General features: G+C 34.4%; 1 protein-coding gene across 1 annotated transcript; it reads right to left on the bottom strand.

Annotated features, from left to right (window-relative positions):
• Positions 1–325: 325 nt before the first annotated feature.
• LOC120423229 (alpha-soluble NSF attachment protein) lies at positions 326–19,302 on the bottom strand. Its single transcript, XM_039586937.2, has 5 exons — positions 19,003–19,302; positions 15,235–15,421; positions 15,029–15,160; positions 14,650–14,970; positions 326–1,630 (listed from the first exon to the last, which is right to left on the bottom strand). The coding sequence occupies exons 1-5, from the start codon at positions 19,092–19,094 to the stop codon at positions 1,481–1,483; spliced, it is 882 nt and encodes a 293-aa protein (XP_039442871.1). The 5' UTR covers positions 19,095–19,302; the 3' UTR covers positions 326–1,480.
• Between the last annotated feature and the right edge of the window lie 195 nt (positions 19,303–19,497).

Below are 19,497 nucleotides of genomic sequence, written 5' to 3' on the forward strand. Positions count from 1 at the left end.
AATTAGCAAATTATGATGGAAAGCTCTAACCATGAAACAGCAAATCTTCAGAAGACACAGCCAGATGGTGTCCCAAGCGTCAGCTCCTAGACATTCGATCGGCTTGTCTCTTGAGAAATAAAACGCCTTTGCTGATTTGATATTTTAGAGTACTTTGTTGTTTTTTATTTATTGCAATTCGGAAACATGTAAGATTTCTTCTTCTATAGTCACAATTTTATTTACGCGGAGATGCTCTGTCAACGCACGTGTATGGTAAAGTGCTTTCTTTTTTCTTCAATAATTTCGTGCCCTCTTCCCTTCCCATTGTCCAAGAGGAGCTTCCATGCAAGTCTGGCGTTGGTGTAGTTTAAATGTTGGAATTGTCTGTTCGTTATGGTAGATTTTTGTTTTCATTCGTTTAGTAGTTGTATTTTTTGTTTTGACATAATTTACTATTCCACCGCGGTCAGCGCGATGCTGACGAAAGTTCTGCAACAACGTAGGGTTTTCTTTATGTTCAAAATTGAGTCGCTGTCTATTAAAATTAGTTTACTTTTTTTACTATAGTAGCTAAAGATAAATTGTTATTTCATTATTTTTTTGTTTTTAATTATTCCTCCATAGAGTGGGTAGTTTTCTGTCGGTTCATTTTTTGCTATACTTAGTACTGATGAATAACTAGTTTTTTTTTCTTCTGATGCTCGAATATGCTTGTGAGTGTTTTTTCTCTTCTTCCAAATTACTGCACACACATCAGTGGCGCAAAATTGCACTATTTTAGCTGCGGTTCAAAGCATTGATTTGTTTTCCGAGTCGAGTGCTAGTAATAATTGTAACGCTTGCATATTATTTTCTGTACTTTTTTTTCTCTTCCCGATAAGTTCGATTGAGTTGTGTGATTTTTCTTGTCGCTGACTAGGAAATTTAAAAAGAGAGGGCAATGTTTGGAAAAGGAACATAGTCGAAATAAAAGCACGAATTTGCTCTGATTGTAACGAACAATACAAATAAAAACACTTGGTTAGCGAGAGTGCCATAACATGTTAGATTTTTTATCGAGTGATTCAACAACTAAAACGGAATGTTTCCGCCGTAAACAATATGAAAACAACTGAACCAACTGTACAGTACAATTGCTCCGACTTCTGTTAATGATATCATATCAAGGTAAAGTCTTTGCACTTAACGCTAATCTGTATATAATTGTTGATATAATATTATTGGAAACGAGGACAAAACACGTTTTTTGCGATCCTGTTGAATTTTTTTAAGCACGCACACATCCATCGAATAGTAGAGTACTCTTTCTTCTGTTATATGTTTTCTTTTTAACAAATATCTATGAATCAAACAAGTTTGTGTGTGTGTTTCTGTCTGTGTGTTGTAATTAGTAGAGATAGATGGGGGGGTTAAGTGATCGACTACACTGCAGTTTTTCGTGTTTGTGTATTCTCATCCTTCCTTTCTTCCTCTGATCTCGTGCCAACCGGAACGCAATTTATCGCAGGTCGGGATTATCGTTGGCTTGCTTTTTGATTCTGAGCAAGATTGTGGTGTACCACTGGTCGAGCCGGGAAATGCTGTCGTAATCCTTGACCGCGTCGGTGAACCCGTCCACGTTTTGCTCCTCCAGATGTTCGCAGAGAGTCTGTAAGCGGATGAAGAAGACGGTGTTAGGCTTATTGAGAAATTCTATAGGACTTTGAACAAAAAGAACCGGATTCGTCCACTGAATTAATTTGAACATTCACGCTGAAACTAAATCCAATTCAATGCATCATCTCTGCGGTAAACTTGACGCAGTAGGCCTGGCCGCTTTCACGTATTTGGCACAGTGGACTCTCTTGGCTGTCGATTTTCTAGATATCAATTTGGCTCCAACTGTCAATACATTTTTTCAGTCCCTTCAAATAGATTGCTTTGATTTTTCGTTCTACAATTTGATAACTCCCGCTCTCGACGGTCCTTTCAATATCGACAACGAGAGACAAAGGTGGCCAGTGTAATTAGAATTTTAAATATGTTAAACAAGCCTTACCCGGCAAACTTCGTCCTGCCCTTTTTTGATTACCTGACGTTTCTGGCTTGTTTGCTTATTCAGCCTCCTGTGATCAAAATTTGATCTTACGCAGCTTTTCCCATAAAATCTGCAGATTTTCCGGAATCGGTTCCAGAGTGGCCAAAGTTGTAACTTTTTGGCGTAAGAACCTTCCTTGGACTTTTACGAACCCAACGCAACAAAGAGCACCTCGATCCGACGCTCCGTATTGAACTGATTCGCGTTCGAACAAAACCATCGAAATTTTTTATATATATAGATTTATGATTTTTTTTTAATTTTAAAATTGAAGTGGTTTAGAATTACAAAATTTAAGAATTTTAGCTATTTTCAAAGATCAGATTTTGAAATGTCAGACTTTTAAAATGTCAGACTTTTAAAATTTTAGATTTTTTGAATCTTTGAATTTTAGAATTCTTGAATTTTAGAATTTTATAATTTTAGAATTTTGGAATTTTAGAATTTTAGAATTTTAGAATTTAAGAATTTAAGAATTCTCGATTAAATTTTCAAAAGGCCCTATCTGCATAGGAAACCCATGAGGGATAGGTTGTTTTGAAAATTTAATCTAGAATTTAAGAATTTAAGAATTTAAGAATTTAAGAATTTAAGAATTTAAGAATTTAAGAATTTAAGAATTTAAGAATTTAAGAATTTAAGAATTTAAGAATTTAAGAATTTAAGAATTTAAGAATTTAAGAATTTAAGAATTTAAGAATTTAAGAATTTAAGAATTTAAGAATTTAAGAATTTAAGAATTTAAGAATTTAAGAATTTAAGAATTTAAGAATTTAAGAATTTAAGAATTTAAGAATTTAAGAATTTAAGAATTTAAGAATTTAAGAATTTAAGAATTTAAGAATTTAAGAATTTAAGAATTTAAGAATTTAAGAATTTAAGAATTTAAGAATTTAAGAATTTAGAGAATTTAAGAATTTAAGAATTTAAGAATTTAAGAATTTAAGAATTTAAGAATTTAAGAATTTAAGAATTTAAGAATTTAAGAATTTAAGAATTTAAGAATTTAAGAATTTAAGAATTTAAGAATTTAAGAATTTAAGAATTTAAGAATTTAAGAATTTAAGAATTTAAGAATTTAAGAATTTAAGAATTTAAGAATTTAAGAATTTAAGAATTTAAGAATTTAAGAATTTAAGAATTTAAGAATTTAAGAATTTAAGAATTTAAGAATTTAAGAATTTAAGAATTTAAGAATTTAAGAATTTAAGAATTTAAGAATTTAGAGAATTTAAGAATTTAAGAATTTAAGAATTTAAGAATTTAAGAATTTAAGAATTTAAGAATTTAAGAATTTAAGAATTTAAGAATTTAAGAATTTAAGAATTTAAGAATTTAAGAGACCACCGGAACGGGGAACTTGATGATTTTTATTTTTTTTGGAACCACTGCTAGGGAGGGGAAATTCCATTGCTACCCTGATGACTTTGAAAATATTCCAGTACGCAACAGCAGGACGCTCATTCAGCAAGACGCATTTTTCATAAATCAAAGCCTACCTGAAAGCAATTTGCGCGCACATGGCACATCACACGTGGTGATGGATGGAGTGACCGGCTTGGTTTGTGTTTTCAGGAGTATTCCTGTGTGAATCAAAATATAAACATTGGGGAAATACTGTCATCAGGGGTGCTGAAATTTGTATGGCCCAATCTCACCCCCAGACCCAATGTCATGCCTGATGATGGTAAGTAAAATTTGTACAATAGCCTGGTCCGTTGGTGTAATGGTAAGCGTAGTTGCCTCTCACTCCAGTTCGCTTCGCTCCTAGTCGGTTCAGGTGGCATTTTTCGAGACCAGATTTGTCTGATCACGCCTTCCATTGGACGCGGAAGAAAATTTTGGCCCCGGTCTAACCCAGAGGATAGGTCGTTAGCTCAGTCTTGGTGTAGGAGTCGTCTCCCTGAATCAAAAGATCTGTCTCGGTAAAGTTGCTGGTCGGCGGTTGGACTAGCAATTCAAACAAATAAGCTAAGTGCTAATGATAGAGGTGGTGTGAGTCAAACGGCTGTGTGAGTGACTTTGCGCTGCGCTCGTGCATCAACGAAAGCAGAATGTCAAAGTCAGGTTGACGCAGTGAAGGGGAATCGAATAGTACAAAAAATTTAAAATACAACAAAGAAGATTCTTTGCTATTATTTGAAATAGCGCCATGTCTCACGCAATGCTTTTTATAATGACTTTATTTGAACAATGAAGTACCAATTGAAAGCTGATGATAAATATCAAGAAAAATAGCAAAGCTGCAACTATCCAGTACAAAACAGTATTCCAGAAAATCCTACTTTAGTTTGGCGTCAGTGTGTTGGTCAATTCAAAAACCAAAACAGTGTCAAAAAGTTATACTTTTCGAAAAAAGAACTGACAGTATGAACTTTTCAACACTCGAATGAATTACATCGATAAGTAAACCCAAACGGTGGTCGCATCTTTTTGTTGCAAATCGGCATGAAAGTATATCAGAATCTGCACGAAAACTCTCCTAATGCATTCTTTGCGATTTAGGGGTATGGCAACTTTGCCCGTTACCGACAATTATCGACATTACCGACGGCTGTTTGATAGTATTGTAGAAAAAAAATTAACAGAACGAGGATTGAATCAATCAACTTCGTGTGTGTTGATCTGACATGCTACCACCGCGCCATGGAGCGCTTGATAACACGATAGCGACAGAACACAAACATATTCTTCTTTTCTCAAGGATGGGTTAAAAGATCCCACGGGCAAAATTGATATACGAACTTGCTGCAAAATCTGTTATAAGATGTAACATTTTATGAAGCAAATCCAATATGACAGATTTTTATATATATTTTTTCTGTGGGTGTAGTAGTATTCAACTATCGTATTTCCAATTTTCCAAAATTTATCTCGCCGGTGCCGGTTGTTTAGTGGTAAGCGTAGTTGCCTCTCACCCGAGTTCACCTGGGTTCGGTCCCAGTCGGCCCAAGTGGCATTTTTCTAGACGAGATTTGTCTGGTCACGCCTTCCATCGGACGCGGAAGAAAGTTTTGGCCCCGGTCTAACCCAGAGATTACACTCAAAACCAGAAGCATCCCTCAAAAGGATAATTTCTATCCTTTTTTCAAGTTCACCCGGCGTCACTTTTTCAAAAGGATATGCCAAAATCAGTACATTTTCGATATCCTTTTAAAAGGGTGACGACGGGTGAACTTGAAGAAAGGATACTTTTGACTTTGAGTGTAGGATTCGTCTCCCTGGGAAAACAACCTGTCTTGGTAGAGTCACTGGTTGGTAATTTTACTCACAATCCAAAGGTAGTCAGTTCGAATTCCGGGGCGGATGGGAGCTTAGGTGTAAAAAGAGGTTAGGATTGCCACAACATGGAAAATTTGGACACCTAGTATCTAGTAGGAATCTCGCAATAGAGAACGCCAAAACAATGCTGTAGAGCGAACAATTTGATTTGAAAATTTAACTCTTTTTTACTTTTTTTAAGTTTTCGTATTGATATGAATACAAAATATAGATATTGTCAGAGACAGGGTTGTAAATATATTAAACTATCAGTTCTCAGCGACTACAATTATCATGCCCGTAAACTCATCTCCCAACTTTAACTACATGAGATTCTCAAGAAATGCCAGTCTCTATCGCGTGTTTTCCCATGTGACATTCTATTTTCCTCTCTCAGTCTCATATACACAATCATCCACCCTCAACAGAGCGTATCCAAAAAAGCCGCCAAAACAAAATTTGCCAACGCAGTGAAGCAGGACGTAATCTGTGGTCGGTGTCGTGACTGAAGCCCGATTTTTCACTGAATTTCGGAATATTTCGGATAAGGATGAATAACGCGTCGTTTCAAGCTCAAGCAAAACACACGACTGATTTATTTCTCGTTTTCTCACACACACATTCTCAACTTCTCTCTCGGCTGACCTGCTCTCTCATTACGCTACATGAACGCTCTCTTCTCATTCTCTCTCTTCTCTGCCACACTCATTCACTACAATCGAGTCTCAATCCTCCAAGAAAACAAAAGAATTTTCGGCGAGTGTTCGTGAACGACGAAAAGAGAAGGAGTGATAGAAAGAGAATGCTCAGGCTGGCATTCACGTGATAAAAGAAGAGATCTAACTAGCTACTGTGACGGTCGCTATACCTTCTGATATTTTGGAGCAAGAATCATCAAATGATAGTTTTTCTATCTCTCGCTCAAAGATTTTCTTCTTCACGCTCGGATTCCATCACTGTCGAATATATACAGTAGGGCAGTGCCATACTAGAGGGTAAAATATCATACACCCACAGTAGGGCAGTGACATCCGAGAGAATCAGGGATGGAATTATCACAAAAAAAATCTTTTTCACTTAGGAATTTCTATACCCGCGAAAGAGAGGAGGTGAAACACGCAAAAGAAATTCGCTTCCGAACTTCTCGAGGAAAACCAATCAGTTGAAGTCTTTTTGTGAACTTCCTTGTTAGAACCACTCAAATAAATTTATGTCGTTTTGTTTACACACATTGCCCATCAACTAAAAGTGTCATGTTATTTTTTGACGAGTGACGCGTGACACCTGCAAGTATAGTAGTGAAATAGATGTTCTGCAGAATTGTTGATTGATTTTGATGATTTTTTTTAGATTCCATGTACCGATCTTTCGTACGTGAGAGAGGAGAATGTTCCCTTCCGTTTTTTATCTTGATGAGCGTCAAAAGATTTTCTATTGATGTTGATTCTTCCATAGCTGTTAGAATAAAGCTACTGTGAACGAACACAGGGGATAAATTCCGAGATTGGTAAAAAAAAATTGCCGATATCGAGAATCAAATGAACACTATTTCTTGGTGGATCCCTCGCGAGAGGTTTTTTTCTCGATTTTGGTTGAGCTATTCTTTCAAAATTTACGGAGACTTTATTTGAGTAGAGCAAATCAGATCCCCTTTGTTTAAATTTTCTGAATGAATTTTTAACTTTATTTTGCTTTATTGATTTGTACTGGGTTAATCACTTTCATAACACAAAAGCATTACATTGCTCCCTACGCAAACGAGAATTTCGTGGCCGAGGTGTCAAATTGTTAAATTATCAAATTGTCAAATTGTCAAATTGTCAATTTGTCAAATTGTCAAATTGTCAAATTGTCAAATTGTCAAATTGTCAAATTGTCAAATTGTCAAATTGTCAAATTGTCAAATTGTCAAATTGTCAAATTGTCAAATTGTCAAATTGTCAAATTGTCAAATTGTCAAGCATAAGCATAGGTGCCCACCCGCAGTTGCTACTCCGTTATTGACCAGGACCTCCAGAAGTTACATCCACGAGCCGTGGAAGATGAGTGGGTGCTATCTTTCCTCGCTTCGCAACTTCTTAAAGGCCCCTATCATGCTGATCAATACCGGCGCCGGCCACGACCGTCAATTGTCAAATTGTCAAATTGTCAAATTGTCAAATTGTCAATTTGTCAATTTGTCAATTTGTCAATTTGTCAATTTGTCAAATTGTCAAATTGTCAAATTGTCAAATTGTCAAATTGTCAAATTGTCAAATTGTCAAATTGTCAAATTGTCAAATTGTCAAATTGTCAAATTGTCAAATTGTCAAACTGTCAAATTGTCAAATTGTCAAATTGTCAAATTGTCAAATTGTCAAATTGTCAAATTGTCAAATTGTCAAATTGTAAAATTGTCAAATTGTCAAATTGTCAAATTGTCAAATTGTCAAATTGTCAAATTGTCAAATTGTCAAATTGTCAAATTGTCAAATTGTCAAATTGTCAAATTGTCAAATTGTCAAATTGTCAAATTGTCAAATTGTCAAATTGTCAAATTGTCAAATTGTCAATTTGTCAAATTGTCATATTGTCAAATTGTCAAATGGTCATATTGTCAAATTGTCAAATTGTCAAATGGTCAAATGGTCAAATTGTCAAATTGTCAAATTGTCAAATTGTCAATTTGTCAAATTGTCAAATGGTCATATTGTCAAATTGTCAAATGGTCATATTGTAAAATTGTAAAATTGTAAAATTGTAAAATTGTAAAATTGTAAAATTGTAAAATTGTAAAATTGTAAAATTGTAAAATTGTAAAATTGTAAAATTGTAAAATTGTCAAATTGTAAAATTGTAAAATTGTAAAATTATAAAATTGTAAAATTGTCCCATTGTAAAATTGTAAAATTGTAAAATTGTAAAATTGTCAAATTGTCAAATTGTCAAATTGTCAAATTGTCAAATTGTCAAATTGTCAAATTGTCAAATTGTCAAATTGTCAAATTGTCAATTTGACAATTTGTCAATTTGTCAATTTGACAATTTGATAATTTGTCAATTTGTCAATTTGACAATTTGACAATTTGACAATTTGACAATTTGACAATTTGACAATTTGACAATTTGACAATTTGACAATTTGACAATTTGACAATTTGACAATTTGACAATTTGACAATTTGACAATTTGACAATTTGACAATTTGACAATGTGACAATTTGACAATTTGACAATTTGACAATTTGACAATTTGACAATTTGACAATTTGACAATTTGACAATTTGACAATTTGACAATTTGACAATTTGACAATTTGACAATTTTACAATTTTACAATTTTACAATTTTACAATTTTGCAATTTTACAATTTTACAATTTTACAATTTTACAATTTTACAATTTTACAATTTTACAATTTTACAATTTTACAATTTTACAATTTTACAATTTTACAATTTTACAATTTTACAATTTGACAATTTGACAATTTGACAATTTGACAATTTGACAATTTGACAATTTGACAATTTGACAATTTGACAATATGACAATATGACAATATGACCATTTGACAATTTGACAAATTGACAATTTGACAATTTGACAATTTGACAATTTGACAATTTGACAATATGACCATTTGACAATATGACAATATGACCATTTGACAGTTTGACAATTTGACAGTTTGACAATTTGACAATTTGACAATTTGACAATTTGACAATTTGACAATTTGACAATTTGACAATATGACAATATGACAATTTGACAATTTGACAATTTGACAATTTGACAATTTGACAATTTTACAATTTTACAATTTTACAATTTTACAATTTTACAATTTGACAATTTGACAATTTGACAATTTGACAATTTGACAATTTGACAATTTGACAATTTGACAATTTGACAATTTGTCAATTTGTCAATTTGACAATTTGACAATTTGACAGTTTGACAATTTGACAATTTGACAATTTGACAATTTGACAGTTTGATAATTTGACAATTTGACAATTTGACAATTTGACAATTTGACAATTTGACAATATGACAATTTGACAATTTGACAATTTGACAATTTGACAATTTGACAATTTGACAATTTGACAATTTGACAATTTGACAATTTGACAATTTGACAATATGACCATTTGACAATTTGACAATATGACAATATGACCATTTGACAATTTGACAAATTGACAATTTGACAATTTGACAATTTGACAATTTGACAATTTGACAATTTGACAATTTGACAATTTGACAATTTGACAATTTGACAATTTGACAATATGACAATTTGACAATTTGACAATTTGACAATTTGACAGTTTGACAATTTGACAATTTTACAATTTGACAATTTGACAATTTGACAATTTGACAATTTGACAATTTGACAATATGACCATTTGACAATTTGACAATATGACAATATGACCATTTGACAATTTGACAAATTGACAATTTGACAATTTGACAATTTGACAGTTTGATAATTTGACAATTTGACAATTTGACAATTTGACAATTTGACAATTTGACAATTTGACAGTTTGACAATTTTACAATTTGACAATTTGACAATTTGACAATTTGACAATTTGACAATTTGACAATATGACAATTTGACAATTTGACAATTTGACAATTTGACAATTTGACAATTTGACAATTTGACAATATGACAATTTGACAATTTGACAACCATTTGACAATTGGAAAATTGGACAAATTGACAAATTGACAAATTGACAAAATGTCAAATACTTACAAATACTTCAACACTGACGTGTGAGATGGAACTGCCCGTCGAGTGTTTACGTTCTTGGTCAATGAAATTGAAACATTTCGACATTTTTTTGTGAATGAATGCTTGAATTTTCGAGACCGATCAAATCGGGAGAAATTTCCGCGTGATTTCAACGATGTCCCACACAACTCAGGGCCGCCCTCACAGATTTCTCGTTTGCGTGGATAGTCCCTAGTGACACTTTTTTTTGAAGGGTGAACTTTTTGGGAAATCAACCCCTTGTGGATTTTACTCTCGGCCATCTCGGGATTTATCCCTTCCATCCGTTCACAGTACCTCTTTACTACCGAACCGTGCTCTTTATATTCTCGTAGGTCGGTACCCAGTTCTGGGTGTATAAATGACCTCCCACCCACTGAGAATTTTGGTTCGAGCCACGAGTCGATCTGGCTCGAGATCGAGCCTGAATGGAGTCGGGGCTCGGTTCAAAATTCCCAGTGGGCATGGGAACATCGCTGAGTGCATCGATCACTCCTCCACTCCAAATTCTATCAAAATTTGAGTTTTCATGTCCACTATCATAAACCATGATGGTCGGTTGTTCTGGACTGATCCTTGTCCTCCAGGCTATCTGCTTGCAAGAGATGTTTACTACTCCCATATCAGGATTCACCGACTGGGACTCCACCGTCCTGACAAAATTTACAAAACCATAGCTGTCAAATTCTTCGCTCTGGTCAAGACAGGTCAAGACACAACGGATATTGGATATGCCATCGCCGAACACCCAAACTGAACGTCGCACGCCCAAGTGCTCATTCGTGGGGCACACGAGGTTACTTCTCGTCCGCTATTACGTGTCACGCAGCCCTAACTCAAACGGCACTCCTAACAAGAACGTGGTATCAGGACGCGCTCGGTTTTGTCAATTGTTGCTGGCCATACCACGTGACAAGTGGACACTTTCTAATTATCTTTTTTTGCACTTGCCGCAGTCGATGATCCATAGGGGACTGCTAAAGCCTTGGGTCAAAGGAGCCCATCAACGGAAGTCCCTAAATCGGCCTCGTACACCCAAAACTGGCAGCGCTAGTCCGAGAGAATGATGGTCTCGAGTCGAGAGAATAGTGGTACCATTCACGGACGCAGAGAACACAGCTCGAGATGGGCGATAGAACTATTCTCTCGAGGTTCATTTGCAAAAAAAGTTCATCCGTCAAACAAAAAACCAAAAGTGTCGACAACGGGAATCGAACCAGAGACCTTTGACAAACCAATCCAATGACTTAGCTGCCTCGGCCACCACAGCTTGGTGACCAAGGAGAAGTCAGAAGTCGATGTATGGCACTTGTTGGAGATTTATTGATTCAACTAACGAATGAACTCATTTGTTATGATGGTGTGAGTTGGTACCATTATTCTATCGATTTTGGCACTGAGCCCTCAATAAATTTTGAGAGAACGATTATCTCGACTCTGAATTTTGGGTGTAGGGAATCTCGCCATGTTTTTTCTCGCCGCACCTGAACTGAAAAAAACAAAGAACATTTGCCACGTATATTGGTCACTCACGCAGTCTTGAACGATACTGTGCGACCTGCTTATCACTGCAGAATATCTTTCGAGGATCGTTCCACTGCCACCTGCGGCGATCTGGACGCGTACAACAACTGGTTTCAGTTCCAGAAAGGAACGACCATTCAGGAAAATCGACACCACCGAGCTGTATAAGCTTACAAACACTTTCCTTGAATTTACGCTAGAGCCCCACAATCCCTCGGCGTTGGGACCTCCGATAAAAAAGTTTTCTTTCTGTACGGCGCGGTCCATAATCCGGAACATCACTAAAAATTACTTGAAATATTCTGAACCCAAACCTTTGATTGTAAACAAATGAATAACAAACTTGCTTTCATGGTAACTATGGCTGCGCCGCGACGCCACCCGTTGACAGAGGGGAAAATCAACAACAAACAGTGGTTCTCAAATGGTGGAATCAATGCATGAAAAAATGAAATCTTCCTTCGTTTGAACAGCTTTTTCTGCAACGCGGTTGAATGAATCAACATTTTTATTTCGTCTGTTCCTCCGTAAGATTCTGACGATTCTAACAAGCCTATGCATGCCTAAGAAAAATGAACCGATTTGTAGACACCTACATTCTACTCCAATTTCAACCAAAAAATAGCGCAATTTTACCAATTTCAACAACAGGTTTCAAATAGAAAGAATGCTCAAATCTCTACTTGTAACATTTCTACATGTTCAAAATTGATCAATTTAGGAGACCCGATGATTTCAAAGCATTTCATTCAGCCATTTTTGAGTTCTGGGGTCAAACGTGGATGAAAAGCCCGTGGCAGATTTTCCGCCTCCGGTGGTCTCTTAAGAATTTAAGAATTTAAGAATTTAAGAATTTAAGAATTTAAGAATTTAAGAATTTAAGAATTTAAGAATTTAAGAATTTAAGAATTTAAGAATTTAAGAATTTAAGAATTTAAGAATTTAAGAATTTAAGAATTTAAGAATTTAAGAATTTAAGAATTTAAGAATTTAAGAATTTAAGAATTTAAGAATTTAAGAATTTAAGAATTTAAGAATTTAAGAATTTAAGAATTTAAGAATTTAAGAATTTAAGAATTTAAGAATTTAAGAATTTAAGAATTTAAGAATTTAAGAATTTAAGAATTTAAGAATTTAAGAATTTAAGAATTTAAGAATTTAAGAATTTAAGAATTTAAGAATTTAAGAATTTAAGAATTTAAGAATTTAAGAATTTAAGAATTTAAGAATTTAAGAATTTAAGAATTTAAGAATTTAAGAATTTAAGAATTTAAGAATTTAAGAATTTAAGAATTTAAGAATTTAAGAATTTAAGAATTTAGGAATTTAAGAATTTAAGAATTTAAGAATTTAAGAATTTAAGAACAGGGTTGTTACGGACGGCGCGGATCGCGCGGATGGCGCGTATCGCGCGGATCTGGCGCGGATTTGCTGGCTAATTTTGTTCAGGCGCGGATTTCGCGCGGATAGCAATTTTGATAAATAAAATAATTGAGAACGATAGAATTTCTTTCAAGTTACAAAGGAAAATATTATTAGGAATTAAATAAATTCATTTTTTTTGTTGAGTGCAAAAACATCAATTTCTAAGAAGTTGTTAATGAAGAAAATTTTCTTCTGTAAATTATTGATTTTTTTTTCTTAAAACGAAATTTCGAAATAATCTTTATGAGGCGATTTTTTTTTAAATGTATTGAGATTTCTTATATAAATTTAACAAAACATTACAACTCATTATTTTAGAACATCTGCTTAGCTTGTATAATGATGTTTCTATTGTTATTCACAGGATACATTTATTTTTTTATCTTCTGAATCATATTTTAAACTTTTTCCAAAGATATAAACACAAGGATGTACATAAATGATTATTAGGGTATGTCACAATAAATATTGTGAGATCATATTAATAACAATTTTATTAAAATTACGGAATTTCAAAAATTTCAGGCTACGAAACTTTTTAAATTTTTTTTAATTATTAAATTATTAAATTATTAAATTATTAAATTATTAAATTATTAAATTATTAAATTATTAAATTATTAAATTATTAAATTATTAAATTATTAAATTATTAAATTATTAAATTATTAAATAATTAAATAATTAAATTATTAAATTATTAAATTGTTAAATTATTAAATTATTAAATTATTAAATTATTAAATTATTAAATTATTAAATTATTAAATTATTAAATTATTAAATTATTAAATTATTAAATTATTAAATTATTAAATTATTAAATTATTAAATTATAAAATTATTAAATTATAAAATTATTAAATTATTAAATTATTAAATTATTAAATTATTAAATTATTAAATTATTAAATTATTAAATTATTAAATTATTAAAGTATTAAATTATTAAAAAATCAAATAATTAAATTAAAATTAAAATAAAATTCATAAATACCACCATTTTATCCATTTTCTTATTTCGGATCATTTTCGCAGTCATTTATTAGTTTAGAGAAATTTAGGGAAGAAAATAATAGAAATTTCGTGTTTTGACTTTCCAGAGTAAAATTTGGCAAGAATTGTCTTGTACAAAATCCCTAAATTTCAAAATTTTGCGATTTTTCAATTGAATCCACAACTGATCAACGGTTCTGATCCTTCAGAATTTTAGAATTTTAGAATTTTAGAATTATAGAATTTTAGAGTTTTAGAATTTTAGAATTTTTAAATTTAGGAATTTTAGAATTTTTAAATTTAAGAATTTTAGAATTTTCAAATTTAGTAATTTTAAAATTTTAGAATTTGTAAAATTGTAGCTATCTTTTTTTTAAATTAAGGAATTTCAAATTTATTAGATATTAAAATGAAGGAATTTTAAATTTAAGAGAATTTCTGAATGTTTACATTCAATAATGTTTTTGAATATTAGAGTTTAAAAACATGAATTAATTTAGGAGTCTAAGAATTTTACAAAATTGAAAGTGGGACTGTAAAATTTGCCAAATCTTGGTTCGTTTGCTCCTTTGTGGCAACCCCTTTCGAAACCTACCTTGACCAGCTTGTACTCCCGCGAGTCCTGGAAGGCCGGATACTGTTGTGCGTACTTCTCGAGCGCGTGCTGGGCGTTCAGCAGATCGACGCTGAGATGGCAGAGCGCAGCCCGGAAGAAGTACTCCTTGGCGCTGTACTTGAGCAGTGAGCTCTCCAGACAGGAACCGGCCACCTGCTCGTAGATCTGGATCGCCTTCTCGTAGTCCTCGAGCTGGGCCGCGTACTGGGCCACCTTCAGCATGCACTTGTTGGCCGAACTGGTCGACTCTTCGCCCTTGAAGTAGTCGGCGGCCTGCTCGTAGTGTTGAACGGCGCGTGCCTGAAAGGGGAAAGATTTATTCAGCTAGTTCCTTGGAGAAGGGTCTACTCGAACTCACCAAATCATTTGCCTCATTTTCGTACATCTCGGCAATGCTCTGGTGATGCTTGGCAGCCATCGTGAACCGGCCCATGTCGGTGTAAATGTCAATGGACTTTAGCAGGCAGTTGACAGCCTCATTCGGGTCGGTCTGCAATCGAGATAGGGAAAAGGCAACACAGAGTTCAAAACAACCCTTTGATCCAAACATGTGATCCTTAATACCTTCTTGTAGCAGTTGGACGCATCGACGTAGTTGGTGGCCGCGTCGTGGCGGCTTCCGGCCTTGGAGTGCAGGCTGGCCGCCTCGCAAAAGGCCGATCCCGCCTGGGACCACTTTTTGGCCATCTTGAAGAGGTTGGCCGCCCGCTGGTAGCAGTCCACGGCTTCCTCGACCTTGTTGGAGCTATTGCTGAAAACATTAGAAAAAAAACAAATGTTTAAACTTCTTCGGTCAATTGGTTGATTGGCACGGCGAGCAGAAGAAGCGAGAACAAAAAGTTTAAATTATCGATTTTCCTTTCGACGACCGTCCAGCCAGCTACGGTTACGGTGTTTGCCGTGCAGCTGCTTGCTTATCATTGTGTCTCGCCCGACTGTGGGCTAAACGTTTTGCACTATATTGATGTCGACCTTTGCCGAGGTTTGCAATGCGCAATATTCTAACTCAGCTGATTTTAACCTTTGATTCCTGGGCATAAATGAGTTTGCACACTAGAACATGAGGCAATAGCGCGATACGTTTTAGAACAAAAGTTCTACGAATCGATCTGAACATTTGACGGTCGAAATTGATATTTGCCTTCCTCACTTATTTTTGCATTCGGAGAATATACTTCCCAACGATGCCATCTAGACCCATCTTCACGTAAACTCAAAAGATTGGTCGCATCTTTTTGTTTGAAATCTGCATGAAAAAATATCAGAGGCTGCTTGAAAACTGTCCTCATGCATTTTTTGCGATATAGGGGGATAACAAATTTGCCCGTTACCGAAAATTACAGACATTACTGGCGGCTGTTTGATTGTATTGGAGCATTGGAGCAGACAAAAAAAAAAAAGATGACCAACAAATTTTAATTGGAAATGTTTACACACGAGCACAATTGATGAGCAAGCTTCACGAACTAATAAACATTGAATAGTTACCTTCCAGAACTCGAATCGGGATTATTAAGCAATTCAACCGGTAGATATAACAATCTCTTTTAATTTCAGATTGCAAGAACTTTGTTAAAAAAAAAACATCTGTTGAATCAAATTATCATTTGAAAAAAAAAAAACAATAGTTATCAAGGATTAACCCAAATTTAATTATCGATTACAGTACTCAAATCAAAGTGTCTAACCAGGGTTGACCAAAGTGGCCCGCGAGGTGATATTTTGTGGCCCGCGAACCTATTTTGAATGATCATGTAAAATGGCCCGTTGACCACTTGTACAGTGATATACCTTTTCAAAATTAAGGTTTATTTTAAACTGTTATATGCTAATCTTTTTAATATGATTATTTGAAAATGCTGTCATTGAAAAGAGCGCACGATTTTCGTTAAAACACACTTTCGATCGATTTTTTTTAACTTCTCCTTCGAAAGATATGATTTTTCAATTTAAACGTAATTACAAATAACTTAAAACTAAAAGGATTCCTAAAATTCAAATGCCATTGTGAATTACTAAACTGAGTGCACAGGAGTTGTTGATTTGAGTAGGACAAACGATCCAGCAAGTTTTATTATGATCGGAAATGGTCCGGTTCAAAATCGTATTTTTATGGTCGATTTCGGGTGGAATCCGTCTATGAACTGACCCTCAAATTTATTGTCCACGCTCCATACAAAATTTTTTTTTGTATGGACAATTGTCCACGAAGGTTGAAACGTCGCGAAATAAATAATGTTTTGCAAAAGTGGACGAATGGCCAACAAACGGGTCTAACTATTTCGGTCAAGGAACCCCCAGTCCAATTTTCAGCTAGATTCGAGGACTTTTGTTTTGGTGCGTGCTCTTTTCATATGGAAGTGCTGCCGTTCTACGAATAATTATCCCCTGAGCGCAACGCATAATCACTCACACAGTAGTTTGACTCGTACCACTTCTTCCATTAAATGGGCCTATTTCGAAGTGTAAACAAAGAGTCTATCCTGCTCACGTCAGTTAATGTTCACATTTGATTTCTATCCGATTTCGATGCTTTTGATCTGGAAGGATCTAAAGAACAACTTACAACAAGTTAAACATTTATAAATGCATAAATTTACTCAAAATTGCAGAAAAAATATTTTGGGTTATTTTCAGCCAATTAATTAAAATTTTAATCAATGCCCTTGAAAAATACACATAAGACTTAAATTTATCTTTGAATAATTGAAATCATTTTTCTTCTTTGAAAATAACAGGTTGCTGCTTGAAAATGAAATCTACTATCTATATATCTATATTAGGGTGTTTAATCCAAACAAAAAAGTTCTCAGAATCAGGCAAACCGAGGTTCCCCTAGTAGAGGATACCCATAGGGACTCCCATGCCAAATATCAGCCCATTTAGTTGAGAATTGGCCTGTCCCCAGCGGTTCAAAGTTTACATGGATATTACTATGGGATTTTTATGCTTTTCGTTCAATCGTTCCTACAGGTCTGGGGACAACATGGATTCACTCGGAATAAAGACAGGTGTGTAGGGGATGGTCCAATGAACAAATTCCAGAAGGAATTAGGGTTGTCCATACTGTGCTAGCTGTAATTTTCAGCTAGCCGTCAAAGCATACTAAGGACAATGCGTACATTTGAAGGGTGAATCGTTGATTCTGGAGACACCGGACGTCGATCCAATGCGGACCTTGGGGACAGAATGGACAACCCCTTATTCCTTCTGGAATTTGTTCATTGGACCATCCCCTACACACCTGTCTTTATTCCGAGTGAATCCATGTTGTCCCCAGACCTGTAGGAACGATTGAACGAAAAGCATAAAAATCCCATAGTAATTTACATGTAAACTTTGAACCGCTGGGGACAGGCCAATTCTCAACCAAATAGGCTGATATTTGGCATGAGAGTCCCTATGGGTATCCTCTACTAGGGGAACCTCGGTTTGCCTGATTCTGAGAACTTTTTTGTTTGGATGAAACACTCTAATATATATATATATATAAAATTTCGACGGTTTTGTTCGTCGAGAATTTCTTCCGGATCAAATTCAGCAAGAATCATCAAAGCCGGGTAAAATTTGACTGAGATATTACTAAGAAGTTAAATTTCCATTTAGTGCTGCAGGTATTAAAAATGTGCTTTCCCGTAATCAAGAGGTCATTTTGAGCATTTTTTTAACGAAAAACTTTACTTCTCTTGTTTTCTGTTTTTCTTGTTTCATTTTTAGTATATTAATTTGCATTTATCTTATTTGGTTTATGTTTGTTTTTGATAGTATTTGGCCAATGGAGCATTTCCATTCGAGCAGTTTTTGCTTTGGAAAAACAAGTCAAATTCCAACCCACAAGTTTAACAAATTTTTAAATTTAAAATTTACATTTTAATAATTAAAAATTGGTTGAAAAAAGAATTTTTGGCAAATTTTCAAATCGAAGCCCGCGTAGAGGCGGGGTTGGTTTGTAGAGAGGTAACATATAGAAAAAAAAGAAGGTCATAATATCAAAATGTGATGGAAAGCCAAGATTAAAAAGTTTAAGGCTGCTTTTTTAAATTTTATCTTGTTATTCAAAACTTCGGATAAGTACGAAATAAATTACTCGTATTTCTAATCTTCAGCCCACAGTGTGAATGTTTTTTTTCGCTACCCATTTGCTTGGAAGGTGAAATCTATAGCGATGATTGTATGCATCAGCAAATCGTAGTTCCAGATGAGTCATTCCAAAATAGATCTAATGAACAATCTTTATTGCACAATCCGTCAGCAACTGTTGCAGCTGGGCACTCCAATGTCCAGGCCCTTCTCCCTCCCCAGATGGAAAAGAATGAATCCCTTTGTACCTACCCAAAAAGCGACCCCAGAAAGCCCTTGGACGAGGTGAGTTTCTTCTCCGCCTCGGCAATCAGCTGCAGCGCCTTTTGCTCGTTATCGGCCATCGTCGTCGTCGTCCTCTTCCTGCTGCTGCTGTTCCTAATGTAAATCACCAATTTGCACTCCGATTAAACACAATTTGCACCTTTTTTCTCCACCGCGGACTAAACACTCCTTCGCAAAGTGCTGGGAAAACTTTTATTATTGATTTTTCTCCTCACTGATCGAAGAAGAGACTGCTTTTGTCGTTGCGTTGAGTTGATTGTGTGTCGTGGTGTGTGATGGGCGCCCCTATCGGTGACATTTGGAATCAGACGTCGTTTGACGTTTTGAAATGTTGCCAAAACACGACCAAAACAAGTCATGGAAATTTTGTGTAATTTTACTTAAAAAATGGTTTAGCTTTATTTTTTTTTCTAGAGAAAATTTTCTTTAAACACTTCCATTCGAGCAGTTTTTGCTTTTTTC

Source organism: Culex pipiens, chromosome 3, assembly GCF_016801865.2.
Source record: "Culex pipiens pallens isolate TS chromosome 3, TS_CPP_V2, whole genome shotgun sequence".
NCBI lineage: Eukaryota > Metazoa > Arthropoda > Insecta > Diptera > Culicidae > Culex > Culex pipiens.